General features: G+C 44.1%; 1 protein-coding gene across 3 annotated transcripts in view; it reads right to left on the bottom strand.

Annotated features, from left to right (window-relative positions):
- Positions 1-19,419, bottom strand: part of MYO10 (myosin X) — a 189,684-nt gene extending 170,265 nt beyond the window's left edge. For 2 of the 3 annotated variants that reach the window (XM_039842747.1, XM_039842748.1), the window contains exon 1: positions 18,869-19,419. In XM_039842747.1, the coding sequence (XP_039698681.1) occupies positions 18,869-18,889 (21 nt within the window). In that variant the 5' untranslated portion in view covers positions 18,890-19,419. Of the gene's footprint in view, positions 1-4,626; positions 4,760-18,868 lie in introns of those variants that run through there. The other variant, XM_039842749.1, reaches the window with a different exon arrangement.
- Positions 19,420-21,712: the final 2,293 nt, after the last annotated feature.

The following is a 21,712-nucleotide window of genomic DNA, read 5'->3' as shown; positions in this document are numbered from 1 at the left end:
CAAGTGGATGAAACTTGAAAACACACTGAGTAAAAGAAGTCAGGCACAAAAACTCACATACTATACGACCCCATGCATATGAAATATCCAGAATGGATAAATCCAGAGAAAAAGTAAACTGATGGTTGCCACAAGCTGGGGGAGGGGTAGATGGGGAATGACTGTGTAATGGATTCAGGGTTTTATTTGGGGGCTATATTGGTGGAGCCCTGACCCAACATTACTAGGGCCCTTATAAGAGACACCACAGATGTCACTCACACACACACACACAAGCACCCTCCTCTGCAAGCCGGGAAGAGAAACCTCACCAGAAACCGCATCAGCCAGCACTTTCACCTTGGACTTCCAGCCTCCAGAACTATGAGAAAGTAAACGTCTGTTGTTTAATTCTGGGGTATTTTGTTACGGCAACTCAAGCAGAGTAATACAATACAGCTATGAGCAAACCCATTTTGCAGACGGAAGGATGAGGCACTGGATGGGGACTAGCTTGCCCGAAGTCATACACTCGGCAGCAGCAGGACAGCATTCAAACCCAGGCAATGTGCTTCCACACCTTTCCCTCTAAACCAGGGGTGCCCGGCCCCTGGGCCGCAGACTAGTACTGGTCTGTGACCTGTTAGGAACTGGGCTGCGCAGCAGGAGGTGAGTGGCGGGCCAGCGAGCAAAGCTTCATCTGTATTTGCAGCTGCTCCCCAGCGCCAGCATCACCGCCTCAGCTCCATCTCAGATCAGGCCTTAGATTCTCATAGGAGCACCAGTCCCTGGTGCCAAAAAGGTTAGGGACCGCTGCTCTAAACTACACTCTACGGAGGAGGTCCTCGGTCATTCCTAAAAGAGTATTCAGTGAAGAGCGACGGGACAGAACCTGTTTGGCATCCCATCCTCCAGACCGCGCATCTCCACCAAAAAAAAAAAAAGTAAACTTTTAAAATAGAAAAATAACTCTTTTTCTCCTTTCAAAAGACATGATTCTCCAGCTTCTCTGTCTGGATTAGCCAAGTAAAACCTAAGGAATGGTCCCACACGACAATAACGTGGGGATCCATTCCAAAAATGCAGAAATTTAACCTAGATACCATCCTCTCAAAAATGGTTTCGTAACACAGTAAATACTTTTGGGAAGCTAAAACAAACCCAAAGGAACATAGATGCCACTCGATTCCCTTCCTTCACTCCAAAATTAATAAGTATCACTCCTTCACTGTTTAGAGCGTACATGCCCCAAATTTTGTTTGGCCAGCTCAGGGAAAGCATTCTGCGTCACTTGTCAGCATTTTACAAGTGGGGACAATTCACAGACACCTACAAATCTGGCCTCTCTTTAAAAACTAGAAGACCTGGCAATACTGAGCCTTAATTCTCCCAGGTCTGTGAGCTTCGGTGAACCACAATCCCCACCGGGCCCTGTCGCCTGCAACCTGGCTCGTTTTCCTTATTCTTCCTCACCCGCAGGCCGCTATGGACCAGCATTTGCGACCCTTTTCCACAGTGCCTGGCACTCAATATAGGTTCTTTAAAAAATGTGTTATTTTGTACAGAAAGCCTCCATTCAGAGTAAGCTTTTGAAGGGAAATGTTTCAATTATTTAATGGGCTTGTCAAGCAGTGCTCTTAATTAAACTTGGCTCAAATCAAAAGGAAAATGAGTATGTTTTTAGGCCAGTCTCGGACATAATTTATTGGATCGAGTCTTAATTCTGACCAAATGGCAGAATAAAGCCGTTTTTAAAAGCATGAATTTTACCCACCCAAGTGAGTAAGTATTCTATTTATAGAATACTGCCAGGGGTTAAGGCTTCCAACGTCTTTCACCCACCACCCCGCCCTACCATCGCACACACGTGCGTATGCGCGCGCGTGTGCACACACACGCACACACACGCACACACACTCCACGTCCTGTCTTGATATTGAATTTCAGCCTCCAGCAAGTCAGACTTTTTCCATTAGTTTGGTTTGGGGTGATTCCTGAGCTATAGGCACGCTTCCTGGCCGGCTGCCAACTGAACACTAGAACGCACGGAAAGTCTGTTTACTCCTCAGAGAAAAACAAGAACTGATTCTGTCTTCCCTTTGGTTTTCATGAGGTTCACCAAAAAGGAGTCTACGTGTCTCCCAGGGCATCCACTCTTGTGATTGATATCCTCCCACAAACATCAAACATCGCCACGTTCTCCAAATCCAGTTATAAAACATAATCAGAGTTCAAAGGTACTGAACACTTTGTGCCAGGCGTCTGTGCCATGAATCGCTGGTGAACATTTCAAACTGCAATTTCCCGCATCTCCTCACGTGCATCCGAAACTCAAGATCTCATGATTAATTTCAAGTTCTGCCCCCGATTTTGGAGAATCTCCTTCACAGATCTCTCTTTGGAGAAACTGTGTCTGCAGGGTGGAGACTCCAGTTGAAAAAGGATGAGACCTGTCATCGCCGAGAGCCTCAGGACAGCAACAAGACAGGCATGGGGGAGGAGGCCAGAAGGGACAGATCTGCACAGAAACAAGATCACCCCTGGGCAGTGGCCAGGGGCCGAAGCAGCGGAAGATGTGATGTGGAGTCTGGGCATGGCCAGGGGACCACAAGATCTGAAGTCAGAACAAAAGCGACAAGTTAGAACCATGATACATGCATGTGTACTAAAGTTTAGAAATAAGGCTGGCAGAAATCGGAGCCTTAAATAAAATAGGCAAAGCCAAATCTAGACTCACTGCGGGCAGGAGGCAGGGAGCATGAGGACACAGTTGCTAAGGAGGTACCGGAAGAAGGAATAACCTCCATCACGCTGGGTATTCCCTGCACCTCAATGATGAAAATTTTTATATCATTTCAGGTAAGGCAAATAACAATATAGCACACCCAGCTAGCCTCGCTGGAAGCAGGCACCTGGACTGGGGTGATAAGGACGAGAAAGGCAGAGGCACATGAACAAGATCCATCTGATACTGACAAAATAATAAAGGCCTTGATATTCCAGTGTTGGCAGGTGGGCAGAGCACAAACACCAGAGAGTCCACTCTGCTGATCCCACCTGCAGGCCATGCAGCCACTCCATGTGGTTCCAACCTGTGACACCTTCCCAAGGACCTTGATGAACTTCAGCTGGAGTCCCCTGTGAAGCTCTCAGGACCCATTCCCAAGAGAAGCTGATGTCCATCATCGGTAAGCCCATGATACCAGAGTGGCCAGCATAAGAGTAAATTAAAGTGTCCCAGGACCATCTCCTGATTGGGACCAGGCAGCCTATGTGGCCCATCTATGTCACTGTTAATCTGCAGACCTGTTACTTTTGCTGAATCCACTATTTTTGTTTTGCCTATTTGCAAATATAGTTTCTAGTCCAGATCTGTCCTGTACTTGAGGGTGTCCTAGACAAAACACACCTTCAACTGGGTACACAAGCCATAAAAATTACCTTGAAATATGATTGCCTAGTGTGAGATTATACAGTGCTAGGAAAAGTCTAAATATTTGACAAATTGGTCTTCCAGAATGGCACTCTACCTGGTCGAGAGAGCTGTGATAAGCTTGTGATATCAACTGGGAAGAGAAGGCGTGAACACACACAGACTCTGGAGTTAGACAAGAGACTTGGAATCTCATCTGCCAGCTATGTGACTTATCTAGTTACTTAACCGAAGTCATCAGGTTGATCAGCTCTATACGGGATTAACAACAGTTCCTAATACACAGAGGATTCAATGACACGATGTACGTAATAGGCTTCGCACAGCAAAAGACACCAAGTAAGTATCTCACAAATGTCCTCTATTATTATGGTTGTTAGTTTTAGAGGTTTATAGAGGTCTAGATAAACCTAAGGGACCTTCCAAGTTCATCAGTGAAAGTGTACTTCCTGTGTCTTCTGGTGCCCCCTCCATAACATCACGGTCTGAGGCAGGGGTGGGAACCCAAGTCAAATCTAGATGTCGACTTTAGCACAGCCTTCCACTCACATGCCAGGCCCATCACAGGTCCCTTGACACAAGTGAATCACACTGAATTCCACCAGCATTGGTCTTTAATAAACAGTGGTCTCTGAAGCAAAGAAATCATTCACCATACTCAAGTTTCTTATTAATCTGAATTAACTGAGCTGGTGAATAAGTACTTGGCGCATGTCCCACACAAGCTCAATGGCTTGGTCACGAGTATTAAGTCCAAGCCTTGGTGACAATGTCATCACTGAAGCCTCATTATCGAGCCAAGATTTCCATCGTGAGCCATCTCCAGCGACCTTAATTCTACATCAGGGTCAGCTAATGCCCAACAAATTATCCACTTAGGTTCATTTTGCGTCAACAGACAATGGCACAGACCTTATTTTAACAAATTAAATATCCTACTTGGAGTCCTGAGGAGTCTATTTAAATGATTCCCAATAATAAAGTATGCATGACACTAAAGTTCATCTAGAAAGATGTCTCATTCACAGCGTCTTCCACGTTAAAAAGCAACAAAGTCAAAAGAACATCAGATTAATTTTTTTCAGTCCTCCTGCTAAGGGGGAAAAAAGGCAAGAAACATAGAAAGGATTCACTCCTACCACAACATGTACTTTAAACCCTTATAATTTTAAGTTAATTATACCTCAATAAAGCTGAAATTTAAGAAAACTCACCCCTGAACCACAGATTAAATCCACGAACTTTAAAAGGAACCCAAGTTAATTTCCCTCCTGCCTAAAGATTTGCGGAGAACAGCAAGGGTGTGAACTTGTAAGTATTCTTCCATGTACTTCCAGCAAATAAGAGTTCTGCCTGCTGATTCAACAGCCTTACCAAGCTTTCAGTGATTCATTACCGTGGCTTGCAAGAAAACATGCTAGGTGAAAATTAAACAGAAAGAAAAATCACACTCTTAGTCATCAAAACTGAGAAACGGAAAAGAAAAGGTGTGGATTTTTGTTGGTAAAGGTTCACTCACCCCGGTTCCAACAAGTCACCTCTTGCATTATCAGGATCGGTAACCAGAGTGCCTGGTAATTAAAATAATAAAATGACAGAAAATGTCCAGGGAGCTAAGAGCAGATCTCTAGTGCTGGCCCCTTCCAGCTTTCTTCCGGCTCAGAAATGCACATGTCAGTTTCCTGATGTTCCGTGACCAGACCTGGCCTATTTGTCTATCCCCTTGCTTTTTTAGGATAAACAGAAGTTCACAGTTAAGAAGGGCAGGAAAAAATACCTTTGTATCGCACTAGATAAATACACACTTATATATAATAAATTTATTTTTCACTAATGCTACATAAATCAATTTTGGAATGTAATGAAAATATAACTATAGATCTAGATTTATAATGAAACTATAAAATAGAATTCAGGTATTACTTTTAAAAATCAGATGAATGCACCTTACATACCCCTAAAAATACACTACGGAAGCAATCTTGGCATTTGGACTGAATCGGTCTGTGCTGTGGGCATTTTAGGGTGTTTAGTAGCATCACTGGCTTCTACCCACTAGATGCCAGTCATATCTTCTGCACAGTGTCTCCAGACATTGCTAAATATCCCCAGGGAGGCAAAAGTGCCCCCAGTAGAGAATGACTGTTCTACAGAAAATAATTTTAACCCCATCCCTAAAGATCTGCCCAGCCCTTACCAAATCCAGACTGCATACTTTATGGTAAAAGAATGCATCTGCTGATATAACCAGGCTAGTACTTTTCTTTTTAAACTACCAAATCTGTAGTTTCCAATGTCGTTAGGAATGAAAAAACATTGGCAGCTACCATATCACCATCTTAACTGAATTTCAGCTTTGAAAAGTCGATTTAAATGTAAACCATTATCTTTTTAAAATCTCACATCTCTTGAAAGAGGCGATCTCCCAAATGGTTTCTTAAAATTTCATTACTGGATGTAAACCTAAAACTGCTATTAAAAAAAAAAGTCTTTTTTTTGAAAAAAGTATCCCTCAACTTGAATGAAAAGGCGCTGTTAACCAACTGTGCTGAGGAAGATGTGAAGAGTCAGAACGCCCAGATCTGTGACTGGACAGCTGAGGGGCCACTTACACCTCCAAGGCAGACAGAAGCTGTCAGCTCGGCAGATGACAAGCAAGATTCATAAAGCTGCACGCAGATTCCAAAGCAAACACGCCTCTCACGTCGCTTCATGGGAATCTGGAGTACGTCAGCAACAGACAAACGCCAAGAAAAATGACAGGAAATGCAGTGTGAACTTCGCCTTCAGCAGAGATGCTGCCCGGAAACCTATAAACATGTCATTGAAACTATTCTTTGAATCATCTCCCCAAATTGAACCCCAACTATACCTCTCACTCAGGATGAATGTTCAGTTGCTGCTATCGCAAAAACAATCCGAAGGGCTGTGTTTTTGGATTATGGGAAAATTCTATTCTTTGTTCCAGTCACTGGTAAAAATGGATAATTCTTCATGACTGTGGTCTGCTGTGGAGAAGCAAATACACATCCTCAAAGACTTCCACACATATCTGCATCTCTGTCTACGTGACCCATCGCCGCCACCTCCAAACGAAGTTGAGTCCCACAGAGCTGGAACTTTGGTTCCAAATCCTGGTTCTACCACTTCCGGGCTGTGCGGACCTGGGCCGACCATCAACTTCTAAGACTCTGCATTCTCATATGTAAAATGGTGATGAGAACAGAACCAACCACATAAGACTGTTGGGGAGAGGAAATTAATCCACATAAAGAATTTAGCACGGTCCCAGCCCATGGTAAATTGACCAAAAAAATTTGCAAAGTTAAACCAGATAAACAAAAATGCTGATGGCATGGAGGCTGAAGAGACAGCACACTGGCTAAGCCACAACGCAGAGTTCCATTTGTTCTAAAAGTTACCGAAATCTTCCACTCTATCAGATCCTAAGTATACATTTCCTCCTTGGACTTGAGTTAGAGAATACTACAAGTATGTAATTTTTTTTTTCTTTAAAAGGTAATTTCCTCTTAAGCTGGGTGTAATAAAGACCGGATACACCACTGAAAAAAAAAGCATCCAAAAATTCTGCTTTCGTTGAGGGAATAACTATTCAGCTTCATCAAACATTTTATCATAACCCAATAGAAAACCCTCCCGAGGCCTTTAATTCTTCCGAGGGTTTCCCACTTCCTGTCTCACAAGCACATGCTAACTCTAGAGATTCCCATTTCGGGATCCACTGGAGGCTTATGAGCCCACAGGGATTTTAAGAGACTCAAAGGACACAACCTCAGTTATATTTCTGACCCCGTCATTTGAGGGGTAGATGTTGAGTAAAGTAGCCTGGTTCTCTCTGTGCTTCAGGGTAAAAGGAATCTACTTGATATCACGAAGACAGCAGGAGAATAAAGATAACGTTACATCCCATAAGAGCCTTCTGACCTCTGTGAGATTTTTCCACTTCCAGAAGCACATTTTTCTTAATGCTACCTATAATCCGCAGAAAAGCAAGGCCTCAGCCAGCCAACTAGAATGATTTTTGCTCCCCATTTTTACTCTTCCAATTGATGATCCATGCTTTAATTTTCCTGAAAAACTACTGGAAAGTAACTATGGTGAAAAGACAGATGTACAAATTACCCCTCAGGACATATACAAACAGCCCCTGACCTGCTGACTGAGATATGTGTGCCAGAATGCACTCCTAATTTCACAACCAAGAGCTCATTTTATCAGATGTTTTTTCTTCTGATGCTTACCTTGAAAAACGACAGGCGAGTCCATCTTTGAAATATCTACAGAAAAGGCGCACTGGCTTTCCAAAGAGAACTCTAAGTGAACACAGTTTTAGATCCTAAAATACAGTAAGCTAACCTCCAGATCTGCTCAAAGGAAATTGTTATGGCTGAAAAAGCTACATCATCAAGAAAAATATCCAAGAATTTCAGTGGTTCTCAAGGTCTGAAAAATTAGTGCCAGAATTTATAGTCTGTACCTGAGTTCACGTCCTTAAAGTTGAACTTGGCATCTAATTTTGAGAGCACCCCAGAGAATGAAAATCTTCTGGAAACGCAGTACCTATGATTAACAAGGTAGTATTCTGATGACCCCATCCTAGGAAGGCAAAAATGTGCGAAAGGGTGGGGAGGCTGCTTCTACTTTTTCTGAACTTCTACTGTAAGAAGTTCGGAAATGCTGCCTCCCGAAGACTCTGCTTCTTACAGCAAGCAAACAATACATCGCCCAGATATGGACAAAAACTCTCAGGCCACCTGGCCTTGGAAGGATACTTCATTTCTGAAACCAAAGGCTGGCTGTAAGAAGGTACTCAGAAGGGCAGCAATGAAGAATTTGGAAAGGCCACGGAGAGCCAAGACGTGTCCTGAGACACCAAGGCTAAGATCACCCACACTCTCGGATTCCCGGTGACTCTGTACATAGGCAAAAGTGGAACAGTGAAGGAGGCTGATGGGGAAAATTGATTCGTTTGAAATACAGTGTTGGAGGAGAGGCGTGCAGATACCCCGGACCTCAAGGAAGACGAACGAGTGGGCCCTAAATTTTTTTTTCCCCTGCAGTAAATTAAGCCTGAAACATCACTATCGGGAAAAATGACCAAACTGCAGCTGTCCTACTTGGGGCACATAATGAGAGGACAGAGGTCTCTGGAAAATACAAGAATGCTGGGGAAAACAGCAGGCAGTCAGAAAGAGGAAGACCAGATCTGAGATGGATCAAGTCCATGAGAGAAGTCACGGGCAGGAGCGGACCAGAGCTGGTGAAGACGGGGCACTGGGGGCATCGCTCATTCACAGGGTCACCGGGAATTGGAACCGACTCAGACACATTATACACACATACAAACATACATGTGTACATATATATGACATATTAGATTTGTCTTATATATATTAACTAAACAAAAAAAGTATTTTCTTTTATACTTGAGAAGTAACAGCTCACCTACTTGCTGCTGAAACACTAGTAATACTCTATATGCGAAGTTGCTGGGAAAAAAAAACAAGAGAAAATGGACGTTTTCCATATACAACAGGAGTTACAAAGACTAAATCCACACATGGAGAAATCCGTTGCTATATAACCTTGGTGAGAATATGGGGGTCCCCCTAGGACTCAGAACGTACTCTCCGCTCAGATTTTAATTATAAAAGGAAAAGGGTAGAAAGATAGGGGATCCATGATGGAGACAGACAAAGCCCAGTGGCCTGGTTCAGAGACCGGCAGTCCGCGTGGGGTGGTTCAGACCCACCGCCCTAGGACTGGGACAGCTGGAGACATCCTGTCCTGGCTGATCAAGGGGATGGAGGCTGTCTGTCAGGCGCTCTAGCTTCTCGTCATGCTTTTCACTCAATGGTCCCCTCCCCGCTGCCACCACCATATGCCTGACTCAAGTCAGAACTTGAGAAAAGGGCACTTTCAATAGCCTCAGAGGTCTCACATCGAAGAAATCTTTTTTTTTTCCCATTCAGTCCTGCTCAGATACTGAAGGATGACAAGAACATTTTTGCTGCATTTCTGTTCGGCATCCCAAGAAGTCTGGGCTCTAGCGAACTCCAACATCCATTCCCTCACCTGGCTGGTGCACAGGGGCTGCAACATGTTAGAGTTGTGACACCAAAGACAGCATTAACCACACAAGACAAAAGTCATTTGATTTCCTGAAGTTTATCTCGGGGAAAGAGCCCAGGAATAGGGACCGATCAGTTGTTACGATGTTGAGCAAGGGTTCGAATGCACCAGGTGTGACCACATCTACCTCAAGCGACTTGAGACATAGTCACAAATCATAAAATCCTTTGACAACAGCATTTTACTACAAGGAGTAAACAAGGAAGGCCATAAGCATCTGAGCTCTTATCAGCCATGGGACAAAAAACAGAGTAATCTACTGCGCAGATACTTGCTAGTCTCAGAATGATAATGGATGTTAATGACAAGGTTTAAATAAGCACCAGCACAATGGAACTGCTACTCAACAATAAAATGGAACAAACTATCCATGCACACACACAAGGGCAGGTCTCAAGGGCACTAACGAGCCCACCTCAGAAGGCTGACATACTGAATCATTTATGTAACATTCACAGACAGTATTATAGGTTAGAGGAGAACAGATTAGTAGTTAACTAGGGGGGAGGAGGCGGTATTGCCCACGGGGTAGCCCAAAGCGGAGAGTCCTGTACTAGGATCACGCTGGTAGTTACACAAACCTATACCCGTGACAACATTGCTTAGAACTACACATGTGCATACAAATAAGTGTATGTAAAAACTGGTGAAATCTGAATGATTTCTATAGACTATACCAATGTTATTTTCCTGGGTTTTTTTTTAATAGCGTACTATTGTTACATGTCATCACCAGGGAAGCTAGGTGACAGGTACACAGGACCTCGCTGTACTATTTTGGCAACTTCTGAGTATTATTTTTTAACAAAAAGGCATCCCAGAATAAAACTGTATAAAACATATGGGGGAAGAGGGCAGTAGATACAACTTAGCTCAACATGTTCTCAAAACTTTGAGAATCTGACCTTCTCTTTCCTAGCAGAGAACCGTCAATTTCATTACACAGTGCAGTATAATACATATTTCTCTAACGCTCCAGTCAGAGGATCTGAAAAGGAACTTAAGGAGTCAGAGGTAAAGCACCAGAAGGGGGACCAACAAGAGCCTCGGGGCAGAAGGTGCAGTCGAAAATCCATATTCTAATCAAACCGAACATCTTAACACATGACTTGAATGACAAAGAACAGAATACAACTTCGGCACTAATATCTGTGTGCTCTCTATCATCCAGAGAGATGAAAAGCAACTAGGAATCAGTATAAACGAGGAAGGGTGAAAAAAGTACTAGCGAGACCCAAATTTAAGCCATCCATGGCCATGAAAGTGTGGACACAGCACAGTGATTCTTGGCTGGAGCCACTCTGTACCCCTTCCTTCTCGGGGGGCCTCTGTAACGTCTGGAGACATTTTTGAGAATCACAACTGAGGGAGGTGAGTGCTACTGGCATCTGGTGATTAGAGGCCAGGGATGCTGCTCAATGTCCTACAACACACAGGACAGTCCTTCATTACAAAGACGGACCTGGCTGAAGACGTCGTTGGCGACAAGGTCGAGAAGGCCTAGAAAGAGGACACGCTTGTCGACATCTGAAAATCTGAGGCTGAAAACGACAGAAGGGCTGTTCTCCTTGACCCTTAGCTCACATCATTAAAAGAACAAAATGTGGGTGGAAATAAATAGAAGCACATTATGAAGGATGTAGTGTAGTTTGCACCTAACACTCAATCCTTTTATTTCAAGGTTCATGGAAAGATTTTCCGGGGGTAATTAATAAAAATAATAAACCTTAAAGTCACACACACATACACACCCCAATACTGCTGTACGTAACCCAAATCTCTACTGTTAGAACCAGAACCACATAAGCGTTGTGGCCCAAAGTCCCAAGGATACTTATGATGCAAATGAATGAGAATTAAAAGAATAATCCATACAAACAATACCCTAATCAGATAGCCAATGGCTCCCCAGGCAGCATAACGCTGGGTCCCCTGTGTGTACTTTGGCCTTAAATGAACATCAGAAGCCACACTAGGATTTTCTGGGGATTGGATGTGAATTGACAGACCTGCCTGTAATTAACTGAGAAGAAAGCCTCTCTCCTCCACTCTGGCTCAGAGAATATAACAGCGGACACAGAATCTAGTATTATACGTTAACTTCCTCTGTGAAACACAATGCATGCCATTAAGAGTCTAACAAAAAGTTATGAAATCCCTCTTATCTTCAATACATCATGACAGTCTGTCTCAGTCGTGCCTGCTGTAAGCTGCGCTGACACCTCTCACAAAACTTTCGCTGCCAAATAATCTTAAGTAAAAATGTGTAAAACTCTTTGATCAAACATACCCACCCCTGGAAAACGTTATCCTCAAGAAATAATCAGACAAGTGTGCAATGATCTAGGTACACAAATGTTCATGTGCTGTCTTCTATTAAAGCAAACAACTAGAAGCAACCTAAAATGGTCATATAAATGATGATACATGCCCAGGAGGAATAGGCATTGCCACTCAGACCCAGACACCTAGGATCCCTGCCTTGGGCTACAGGCTTTAGAGTGCCCTGTATATCACAAAGACAGTAATAAATAAGCATAAATAAATAAGTAAATAAATATCAAAGAGTGAACCATGGTCTTGGGTGGCAATTATTAATTTTGAACTTGCAAGTGGCAGTTATTTGAGATAAACTGTTTCTTACTAGTAATATTAGCAAAAGCTTCCCAAATCCCCAAACAGAACAAATTATGCCATTTTACTTTTAAAATATTAGAGAAAGACTTCCTCCATCAAAAAGGAACTACATGTGAAGCATGCAAAAAAACTGATATTTCAAGAACATAGTAAAAAGTCATATTAAGGTAATAAAAACATTTGTATGACTAGAAAGGAAAGATTCATACACACATAACGCCCAAACATTTTTATATAGACTATTTTCTGGCCAAGGTGCATTAAGGTATAGTCTTACCTAAAAACAGATTTTTAATGAATTAGCTTGTGTTCAGTTTTCTTTATAATATGTATAGCAGTGAAAATGTTGAACTATTTAAGAAATATTTGATGGGCCTAGAGAATTAAGAAATAATGAGGATTCACAATATTAAGTGACTTACATAGTGAAATCACAAAATTTTGTACATCCTGCAATTTCAGTAATCTCTCATATGCAATCCTGTTCTTTTTTAAGGCTGCCTGTACACATGCAAATTTCTTGACAGTTAAAGCTTTTTTCAGTCAAATCTTAAATGAAATACATTACAGATGAACTTCTACACAAACATGTATAGAGGCATAAAAAGCATATACCATACAAAGCATTAAGAATAGGGCCCATAGGGTTTTTGTCTTTGCTTATGGCATTTTCTAAATTTTCTAAACTTATTGCATATTCTTTGCATGATTAAGAAAAAAAATGGTTTAAGAATGACAGAGAAAATACAGCAGATGTTTATCAATTTTTTTTTTAGCAAGAACACTCTGAATTGTAAATATATTCCTAGTAACTTAATTTCAGTATCTATGAAACTAATGAAAGCCTAAAAATGTATTCATGGTAGGCCACACACACAAGCATGCCGTCTACCAAGCTTCTTTAAACAGGATTTTAACACACAAAATAGATGTCACAAGCACAGAGATAAGTTCACCTCCCTCCACAATGGATACCACTGTCATACTTACATGTTATTAACTGACCCCCAAAAGATGACATTTAAAAAATTATGGGATTCTTTGGGGACCCAATGCTGGGTAAGAGACCAAGTGAAAAAGCTACATTCTATTCCAGCATCCCCGTATCTCATTTTATCTTGGTTTTTAAATCACTGACAGGTAGTAAAGATAAGCTTGCCTACCCTAAAGAGCAAAAATTCAACTTTGCCTACCCTAACAGAAATATCTCATTTTTTAAACTACCACGATGGGAAATGCTTTCACATGGAGGCAATTTTAACCCTGAAGGCGCCTACTGAAACTTGGGTGAAGGCAGAGGCAGTAAATGTAGGCCACTCCCTCGCTCTGGCTGTGCTTCTACAGACATGTCACAGCTTTGCCTGTAACTGGCAGAGTCAGATGTCGTGTCATGTGACATGAGATGCTACACTGAAATTGGGGACTCAAGTTTCTCACTTTCCGCCTGGCAGGGACATTTTTCCGAAAAGCTTTTGGCGAGGCGGCAACATGGTTTACTCAAGGCAGGTTCTTTGAGCCATGTTCCTCTCCTCTGTCAACGATCAGTCCACGAGCCTTAACAAGCTCACAAGTAAGATGCTACTGACATGGAGACACCCTGGGGAAGCAATCAGGAATCTTTACTAGAAAGATTCCATCAGAAAACCTCAAAGAGGAGTCCTCCAATAATTGATCATTAGAACTGGGGAGACAAATGAGTCAACTCTTTTAATACACACTTCTCAAAAACCTAGTTTTCTAAGTGCCTTATTATACAACTCTTTCTGGCATCCGCATTGAGGTTGGGACCCACAGCTTTAGAAAGCACATTTGACAAGGAAACAGAAGGTGTGTGTGTCTTTCCTAAGTAAAGAACAAACCAAAGAAAAATTAGTGGCATGTTCAAAAACTGATTCACCTTTTCCTGCTGGGTTTGCAATGTTTCTGCGGTGTGGACACTTGTTTTCCCAAACTCCCATGAAGTTTTCGACTCAGGAATCACCAGCTGCCTACAGTATACGCCACTTCATCAAAGAGCCCGGAAATGCTGACGCCAGCTTAAGACCAATGACCCCAACAGGAAAGAAAAGCATGGCCATGCAGAGCACAGAGGTTCCAGAGACAGCCAGTCTGGGTTCAAATCCTGGCTGCCACTTCCTAGCTGTGTGACCCTGGGACAGTTACTTAACCTCTCTGTGTCTCACTTTCCTCATTGTTGGGGCCTTATTCATAGGGTTGTTACATGCATTAAATGAATCACTGAACGAAAAGTGCTCAGGTGTATGTGTGGCACATAGAAGGCACTCAATAAAAGTTAGCCATATTTATTGCCCTCAAAGAATTGTACAACACTTCGTAATTGATCGAATAGGTCATGAGCATCTCCCCTACGGCTCTAAAAAAAAAACTGTTCTTGAGGGGAAAATAACTATACAAGAATCCCATCCTTAAGGACCTCAGAGTGCAAATGAGGTAATAAAACCTATAAATGGGATATTTAACCTCTCAAGGTTCTGTTTACTCACTCGAAAAGAGGGGGAAAAGATACGTAAAGCCTCTGGCTAACAGGAGTGAATTCTTAAGACCAGGACAGAAAGAGGCAGAGCCAAGTTCAGAGGAAAGAGAGGGGTCACCGTGCACTAGACCTGTCAGGCTGGTTTCAAAAAGGAGCTGGACAGGCAGGCTACCCAATCAGCAGCGAGGACAGCGAGCACAAAGGCATGGAGCGAGACTAGTAATAGATCCTCTGAAATCGAATTCACGTGGGGGACAAGAATAAAAAGTTTGCAAGATCAGAAGGCCTTGAAAACTAGACTAAGGAATGCGAACTTGATTTTGTAAGCAATATGAACGTGCTTGAGATAGAACGCTGGAAATATAAAATCTGCCAGAAGTGTACAGGTGAAAGAGAGCCAATCATTAAATGCAATCCGGCACAAGAAATGATATGGGCACCAGCTCTAAGGCTGAGACTCTGCGACTCTGTTGAGCACTGGGGTTTCATTTACCATCAGTGGCCACTTATTCTAGTTTCTAAGTCACTATAACTAATCTCTTACTACTACTCACCTACCATGCACCCAGTGCTTTGTAAATATTATCTCAAAGTCTCCTAATAACCACACATGGTCAACACTATTGTGCCCACTTACAGACTAGAGAAATAAAGCCCAGGAAGGTCAGGTAACCCAGCTGGGGTCCCACAGGTGGGAGGGGTGCAGCTGGGCTCCCAGGGGCCCCATCTTTTCTACTTTTAAGAAATGAGGTGCTTTTCAATCAGCTCAGGATCTTTTAGACAAGGAGAAATATTCCCGAGCTTAATGCAGACTTCACAGGTTACTCATTCTTGAATGTTCCCTGCAAATTAATGACACGAAAATATTATGCGGCAGTTCCCCTGAATGCAAAATTCTGAAACCCACTCACAATAAGGTAGCCTATTTCCTACTAATCTCGACAGAAGAGCACATTCAAGGCTTATATCCTTACAGGTGACCCCACATAAAGCCAGCGGAGCTGGAAAAGCAAACACTCTGCTTCCTCCCCTCACCGCTCTGGTTAATAGTGAAGGCCCAGCCCATGCTGATTTGTGTCTGATTTGGTGAAAGTGAGAACAGCAGGCCACACGATATGGGGTGGCAGGGGGTAGCCAGGGCTCCCTGCTAGCAACAACTGTCCTGCTCACAGCTGCTCCCGGGGCTTTGCTGTCCTCAATGTGACAGGGGCCAAAAAATAAGCACTTCGCAACAGAAATCCTTGTAAAGTGTGCAGAATAGGCCAGGCGCTACACCCCACTGTGAGAAAAGGGGACACCAGCGATAGTTTCCGATTCTAGTTTACGGTTGTCAAAAGGGTGGGCTTCAGGATTCGGTGGGACAAGGAAGCCCTCGGTGCTTCCCTTTTGCCCTGGAGAAGTGATCTGGGAGGGAAGGAACTGCCAAAAATAACAGTCCTAATTTTTTTTAACCAAGAAATATCAATAAGCTCTAAAACACAAAACAAAATACTATGAAAAGGGGAGGAAAATAGGCTCCAAAACTATTCTCAGCTTAAAAAGCTATTTAAACAACTCCAGGTAACAACCAAAACCAGGATACCTTCCAAATTGAGTGGAAAGGTGTTTCCACTTAATTTGCGAGTTGGGTTTGTTCCAGCCCAGAGTGAACCGGCTATAAGAAATGGTGGAAAATATTCCAGCTATACCTAATCATTTATTCCTTAAAACATTAATACTTGCTTTCTACATTTGTATTTATGATTATCATTCATGTAAACTTTACATAATTATTATGAAAATCAAAGCATTCGTGTATGTCCCATCAGTAATCCTCAAAACACCTTTTGCTTGAACAGCATCAAGTTCCCAAAGAACAGGACACCACTTAGTGATAAGTAGGCCCTACAATTTTGCTGTCCTTGAAAATATATCACTTTCGTATTTATTGTTTCTATTAATAAGACATTACAAGATTTTCTCTACTGGAGAGTTTAAGAAAGGGATGCTCTGTTACAAGATACTGAACAGAGACAGGATCTGTGTTAGTGGTTTGTCTCTAACATAGGACAGTGTGTCCTCCCTGACTGGCCCTGCTGGCCTCCACCTTAGAGGCAGAACTTTGAAAGCTGATTAGAAATTAATATTGTAAAACATACACTGCAAGATTAAAAGTAAATGAATGAAAATTTCCTCTAAATACTCAAATCACCAGCAAAAGAAGAAAAAGGCTCTGCATTCTATAAAAAGCTCTTTGAACTTGGGCAAGTGACTTAACATCGTTGGGTTAACTCTTCATTTAGGAAATGCAGAGGAAGGAGTAAATGATCGCTAAGTTCAATATTGTATTAATTACTGAAATAAAATCCAACAACCAAGTCTCCTACACTGAACCAGGCAAGGTATTAGTGTAAGGAAAGTTTTTCAACCAGAGAATGTGAGGGCAGGGTGCAGCTGTCACTGCAGTTCCCCCAACTTGCGCTAGGGGGCAGAGTTCTTCCCAAGGGGAAGCCAGGTACCCCCTGTGTTCCACAGACAGGTTTCATGGGGACAGGGACCTTAAAAAAAAACAAATACAAATTCTATGTCTCATCATATTTCCTAAGGGGCCCAGAAGAGAATAAAATAACACCCCCTCCCCCCTCGAAAAAAAAAAGTTAAGAATTACTGTCCTGCAGGCAGAGCCTAGGTTTTCTTACAGATGAAGGCAATTAAACACAGCCCACCGGTCTTCCATCATTGGCTAACTTTCGACTTCTGCAAAAAGTTCTGGAGCCTTCTTACAGGCATAAAAAAAGAGCTACACATTAGTAAATGTTACTCTCACAATTACAGATTTCATTTTTTTAAAGTAAAAATATGTATTAATAGATGATTTAATTTCCTTCCCATCCACCTCTTACAGTGAATATGGGTGTCACATGTGAGATGCCACTTTGAAAAAACTTGTACACCTGAACTTTACTGGATTTTGTTAACCAATGTCACCATAATAAAAATTAATTAGAAAAAGAAAAAACTTGATATTATTACACAAGAAAATATATTTATCATTTTGGCCATTATAAATAGTTGTGTAAACGGGCATCCAGAAATCAGAATGACTTGAAATATTATACGCAATTAAGTGTGATAAAACAAGTATCGAACACAGAGGCAAACAAACCCTCACCGATCTCATTTGCTGGAAGATTCCAAAACTGTTCTAGATTAACAAAATACACCCTGGCTTTCAAAGAAGGTCACACTGGACTGTCTTAAGTCAACTAAGTTTACTTTGAGCCACTTCAAATCTCAAACTTAAACAGAGTGTATTAAATAAACACAACCAAGAAAGGAAAGGGAGCCAAGAAATCACAGTAACCCTCGATCCCAGGGAGGTAAAAAAAAAAAAAGGTTCTCCAGTCAAGGGTTTCAAGTAACTGCGGTATCCTGCCCTCAATGACCCTAAAAGGGACATCAGTTTAATAGTTTAAAATAGCCACTGCTGGCTCTAAACGATTTTTTTTACACTCGAATTCCAAATCTGCCAAAGACAGTCAGCAGAAATACTTGATCTTTTGATCCTCACGTTCTGGAATGATCTCAAGCCCTAAAAGAGCACTTCTCGGTGAGAACCAGAAGCTAGACTCCAAAGGTCCGGTCGGCAGAGAGCACGGTGAATGATTAAACCCTCGCCTGCCCCGGCTCGCTCTTCACCATGCCGTCTTCCCTGGAAGTATCTGCACCCCTCTCACAGGAAGCCCGCACGTTTTGCGAAGGAAATGCCAGACCCTTCTTGGAGAAAAGGCCTGTCCCGGTTGAACATTTTATTGGGCTTCCTGCACCCAGGCAGTCGGGCAAGCAGATGTCCCGGCCGGGCCGCGGGACCCGCCGCCTCACCTCGCGCGGGGCACCGCGGGGACGCTGGCGATCCAGCCACCCACGCAAAAGGAAGCTCACCTTGGCTACCTCCCGGGCAAAGTGGAAGCGCGGGACGAAACAAAACCTGCCTCGGCTTACTCATCCCGAGGCTCCTCCAGGTGGGGGGTAGTGGGGGGAGCTTTCAGGCGACTCCCGGAAAGTTTCGCCGTCTCGGGCTTGGGGAAAGCCACCCGGCGGGCGCGCGACGCGGCGGGCCGATCCCTGCCCCCGGGCACGCGGGGCCAGGTCCGGGCAGGAAGGGAGCCCAGAGGGGCCGCGAGCGCACTCACCTCGGGGAAGAAGTTGTCCATTGTTCCCGCGCGCCCCGCGACTTGCCGGCGTCCGGCGTCCAGCTCGCGGCAGTCAGCCCAGCAGAAGGTCCCGGGAAACCATGCGTGTCACGGCGCGACTCTCAGGAACTCGAGCCCGCGGGGCTCCCCGGTTGCCATCGCCTTCTCCCTTCTCCTCTTTCGCACCTTTTGTTTGCCCAAACCCAAGTCTCTAGCTCATCCGTCCCAAACGCAGCCTTTGTCTCCTCTTCCTCCAAGTTCTTCACTTTGGGGCACAGCGCTAGAGAGCGGAGAACAGCTGGTGGCACATTCTTCCCCCCGGCGGCGGGGGCGCGGCGGGAGGCTTGGGAGTGCGCCCCCCTCCCTCTCCCTCTCCCTCTCCTTCTCCCTCACCCTCTCTCTCTCTCTCTCTGCGCTCCGGCCGGAGGCGCTCGGCGCGCGCAGCGCGGTAGCGGCTACAAAGCGAGCCCTGAGTCGTTCTCTGCGCGCGAGCACAGCCGCCGTGAGTATTAGGGCGCCGCGGCTCAACCGCCTCACCGCGCCTCCGAGACTTGCAGACAGGAGCGCACGCCCCGCCCCGCCCCCGCCGACCACGCCCACTCGTCCGCCTAGCCCCGCCCCTAGGAGTCCGGCCCCGCCCACTCAGCGGGATCCTGCTGGTCCGCGGCTGCCGGGCCCTCCAGGAGCCCAGCCCTCAACCAACCCCGCCCCGCGCTTCCGCGGAGTCAGACCCCGCCCTGCCGGCGCGCCCCGCTCCACCTACCACCCAGGCCCCGCCCACTCAGCCAAGGCCCCCGCAGGCTCAGCAGCGGTCCGGGAAGGCGGAGCCCGTGCGGCTCCCACTTCTGTTCCCGCCTCCCCACCTAGAGGTGGGCGGGGGCGTTGACTCTTCCCTCGGGTGAAGAGACCAAGAAGTCACCCGGAAGGAGGGGCTGGGAGACTCTTCTGTGTCTTTGATCTTTAGCAGACCCTGGAACCCACTCAACGCGGATCTCATTAACGCAGCTCCGCAGACGAGCGACCCCGGGGAAGGAAGCGGGGTCCGCAGAGCTGCCTCGGCTGTTGGGCCAGATCAAAGCGGAGAACCGAGGCTAATCAAGATTTCTAGAAGCTGCCTTCCCGTCTTGAGTTTCTTTCCTGCAGTCAGGTTAACAGACGTTTTCATGGCAGCGGGAAAATTAGTTTTGTAAACTGGAAGAGGACATGGCCAATAGCACCTTTAAAAATGTAACTCTTTTCTGGGACCTAAAGGAAACAGGCAAATGTAAGTGACATGGATGAGGGATCAAACCCACATGTACTGAGTCCTGGTTTCCTCTAGGGAGGGCAAGTCCACAAATTTTAGCGTGCACAAGAATCTCTTGAGAATCTTGTTAAAATGCAAATTGGAACACTGTGGGGCGAGCGCTAACAATCTTCTCTTCTAACAAGCTTCCAGGTGCTCTCACAGGGTGGCACCTGGCCCTGTGTATTCTGCAAACTGGAGACTGTAACAGAGAAATGGAGAACAAAGGTTTAGAAACTTAAGTAACATTTTAAAATGCCACGACATCCAAGCACATGACCAGTGGACTCTTTGAACCGAATATAAACCAGTTTGGGTGTCGTCAGACTCCGTGGTGAGTCATATCTAACACAGCAGGGATCTCATGTATTGGCACCTGGAAGATTGGCAACAAAAATGACTAGTTCTTCACCACACAAGGTATGAGACACTCTCTCTAAGGAATTTGCCAACTGTTCCTCATCCTTTAAAACTCGAGCCAGAAAGTCACATCTTCCCAGGAAAGCCTACCCAGACGTGCCAAGCCATTCATCCAGCTCCACCTAACTTCAGGGTGTGGCTTATTCCTAAGACTCGAGGAAACTACATCATATTGTAAGGGTCTGTTTTTTTGATGTCCTACCCATCTTTAATTGGGAAAATGGAAGCTCCTTAAGAGAGGGATCAGTGCTTTAAAATTTGTATCTCTAGTCTGTCTCAGAGAATGAAAGAATGAGTGAATGAATGAAGCATCCTTCTATGATCCTTGTGTGAAAATCCAAGCGTGTTCGTAAACTATCTCGGCAATTCTCCTGCATTATCACTGCATTGATCCCATATCCCTTTGGAAAAAGTCAAGGTATAAATTAGTGAAATTGTGCAATGCTATTGCCTTGTTTCACAGGTTTACACAGTTAAGCCATTAAAAATTGCATCCCAGGTTGCAAAGAAAGTTAAGATGGAGCCAGGATAAATGCCAACAATCCCAGGCACCATCCAAAGTGCTTAGTCAAATGAGTCCTGCTGCCACCTGTGTTCAGATACAGGCGCAGAACAATTACAGTCATTATGGTATTATTAATCTGTAGAGAACATCTTTCAAGAGAAATTACCAGGCAGCTTGTTCTAGGGAGTGTGTGGGGGTGGCATCGTTCCCAGCATCAGCCCAGCCACTGATGTATTGGATGGCCTTGGCCAAGACAGTTTTGAACACTGGCTTGTCAATTGTAACAAATATACCACACTAATACAACGTGTTAGTAACAGAGGAACCTGGGGAGAGGGGGCAGTAAGGGGGTAGATGGACACCTTCCCCTCAATTTTTCTGTAAATCTAAAACTGCTCAAAAAAATAATGTCTGATTTTTTAAAAGTTACTTCCCTGTTGATGAAGAAGATATGGTTAATAATTACCCACAACTTGACTCATACAAAGAATCGTGAGTCAGATTCAATACGTACAAATTTAACTTTACTGAATTCTTATAATTCTTTAAAAAGTTTACACCACCTTCCCCAGATCCCCTGGGATAGTTCTTAAAAAAACAAAACAAAACAAAACAAAACACGATTCTCAGTGTC

The sequence above is a fragment of the Pteropus medius genome, unplaced genomic scaffold (genome assembly GCF_902729225.1).
Source record: "Pteropus medius unplaced genomic scaffold, Ma_sr-lr_union100, whole genome shotgun sequence".
NCBI lineage: Eukaryota > Metazoa > Chordata > Mammalia > Chiroptera > Pteropodidae > Pteropus > Pteropus medius.
The sequence above is the reverse complement of the archived record's forward strand: the minus strand, read 5'-3'. Positions and strand labels throughout refer to the sequence as shown.